Source organism: Triticum aestivum, unplaced genomic scaffold (assembly GCF_018294505.1).
Source record: "Triticum aestivum cultivar Chinese Spring unplaced genomic scaffold, IWGSC CS RefSeq v2.1 scaffold15216, whole genome shotgun sequence".
Lineage (NCBI taxonomy): Eukaryota > Viridiplantae > Streptophyta > Magnoliopsida > Poales > Poaceae > Triticum > Triticum aestivum.
The window spans coordinates 1-2410 of NW_025247497.1; the positions used below are offsets into that span (position 1 = coordinate 1).

Below are 2410 nucleotides of genomic sequence, written 5' to 3' on the forward strand. Positions count from 1 at the left end.
AAATTCAAATCTAATACATTGCTTCTTATTTCTATCCATGCAAACCAAGATAATTCTCTATCTTTTGCGCTTCAAATAAATATCCCATAGATCATTTTAACGTGGTCATCAATATACTTTTCTGTAGTGGTATATATGTCATCTACAACTAACGCAAATCTGGTAAAAAAACTATATGATTGGATTGTTAGATTACCCAAAGCTCAGAAACAAGAATAGAAACTAACATAAACCTAACTGATCCTTGGAATATAGCATGTTCATAAGTAGGTTGGTAAATCTCCTGATCATTTTGAAAAAGTGCAGTAGTTAGATGTAACATAATAATTTCAACAACAAAAAAATTTGTGGGGAAATTTCCAAAACAAATCGATAGACTATGAATGAAGCTAGCAAGATCATAAACAATATGGTCGTGAACACAGCACAAAAGAATTAAGTCTGTTCATCATTGTATTCATGATGATAAACATCAATTATTTTTTTGCTGGGAGATGATAAACATGGATTGATAGGTACATATAAGTTAACTAGTAGAAGGTACATGCTATGCACCTCGTGCCTTATAATTAAACAGTTGGATTTTTAAAATTGACAATCAGGCTGCCGCTGTTGTAAAGGCTTGTTGCTATGTTTGCGTTTGAGCGTTTTGACATGTAAATACTTGCTGATGTAATATTTAATTCTGCACTGCAGCAGACCGCTAGGGTGTAGGCGAGCAGCGTGTCGGTGACAAGTCTAGAAAGATCCAGATTGGCAGCGTTTTGGCATGCGCCTGTACAACGCGAATTGAAGAAACATAAGCTGCTAGATCAATTAAGTTTGGTATTGATAGACAGTGGAGATGGCTAACGGCTTTGCTTGTACATCTCGGTGGAGGGGTAGTCCATGTTCAAAAATGGATGTACTATAGTAGTAGAGATGCACTCCTTTTGGGTATATGAAATACAAAGTCTAAGAATGATGAAGTTGAAGCAAACAATTGGCAAGCCATGCATAGTTTCAATTATAGCCAATAGAAATCCACACAAGATGACTTCTCGAATTTATCATAAACTCAAGCAGGATAAAGCAATAAATTCCAAAAATGGGTGCAATTGAAGATGACAATTACTAATCTATGCATACGACTGAATTAATGAAATAGATTGTAACAATCCAAGGCCAGCAAGCAATTCAGCGCCTAATTTTTTTTCCTGCATGCATGTTGCAAAATACTGGTTTAGTAGACATTTTTAACTGCTTCCTTATATAGTGGCTGAGCGGATATCAATTAGTGTAGCAAAATGAATATTGCCAATATATTAAGCAGTGAACAAATTTTCATTGAAACATACACAAACACATCTCTTGATGAGAAGGCAGAATGGAACTTTTTGATGCGCCAAAATGATAGTACATACATAGATGTGCAACCAACATCGTCGGGTCATTGTGACCTCTCTAGCTAGAATTCCTAGTTGTGCACACACACATAATTACATATTAATACAACTCAATTTGCAATCCGGCTTGCAATAGAGTTCTACAGAGAATTTATCTAATCCACGAACAGGATCAGCATATATCATTTAACAACAAGAAGAAAAGGGAGGAAAAGTATAAATATATAGAGCTGTATGTGCAGATGCTATAAGACGAAAGCACCTAGGGCAGGAGAGCGCTGACCGTGTGGAAGTGGAACGCATTGCCTCTTGAGCAACTCCGGCGGGCCTTGCTCCGCCGTCGCCGCTCGCCCCCTCTTCACTCCGGCGATGTCGACACCGAACAGCCTAACGACGCGGACTTGTTCTCCTTTGGCAGTCTCCACCACTGGCAGCGGCGACGCCGATTTGCCGCTGTTGACGGTCGTATTCTTCTTGCAGTCGATGAAGAGCTGCTTCTCCTGGCCGTACGCCGAGCACGAGAAGATGATGGAGTCGCCGGCAGCGAGGCCCTTCTCCCGGACGAAGCGACTCCAGCCCTTTGTGAGCACGTAGCTCTGGCTGCTGTTCCAATACGAGTACCGGAACCTCCACACCTTCCCCTCACCGTCCTCAAAGTTGAGCAGCACGCCGTTGCCGGTGGTGGTCGTCCTCTCCGGGGTGCGCTTCAGAGGGAAGTGCTTCTCGGCGTGTTGCTTCGGCACCACGAGGCGATTGAGCTTGCCGACATCGCTTGGGGTCACGGCCTTCTCGAAGAGGGGCTCCCGCGCCCACGATGGCGTCGGCTGCGCGCGCGCCCCCATGCCGCGGCCGCGTCGCAGACCCTGGCGGAGCTCGTCGGCGTAGGTGTGCTTCCGGAGCATGTCGACGATCTCGGCCTTGGAGTGCGCCCCCAGGAAGGCGAGCTCCGCCTCCGCGGCCGCGCACGGGAAGTTGGTGGCGGCATCGCGGCCGCGGTACCTGAGCGCGGCTACGTCGTAGGCGCG

The 2410-nt window shown here is 45.1% G+C and overlaps 1 protein-coding gene across 1 annotated transcript; it reads right to left on the reverse strand.

Annotated features, from left to right (window-relative positions):
* Positions 1-1315: 1315 nt before the first annotated feature.
* LOC123177179 (AP2/ERF and B3 domain-containing protein Os01g0141000-like) lies at positions 1316-2407 on the reverse strand (the record flags this gene model as incomplete). The annotated part of the gene is made up of 1 exon (XM_044591072.1): positions 1316-2407. A coding segment is annotated over one exon (777 nt), but the record flags the coding sequence as incomplete, so codon positions are not given.
* Positions 2408-2410: the final 3 nt, after the last annotated feature.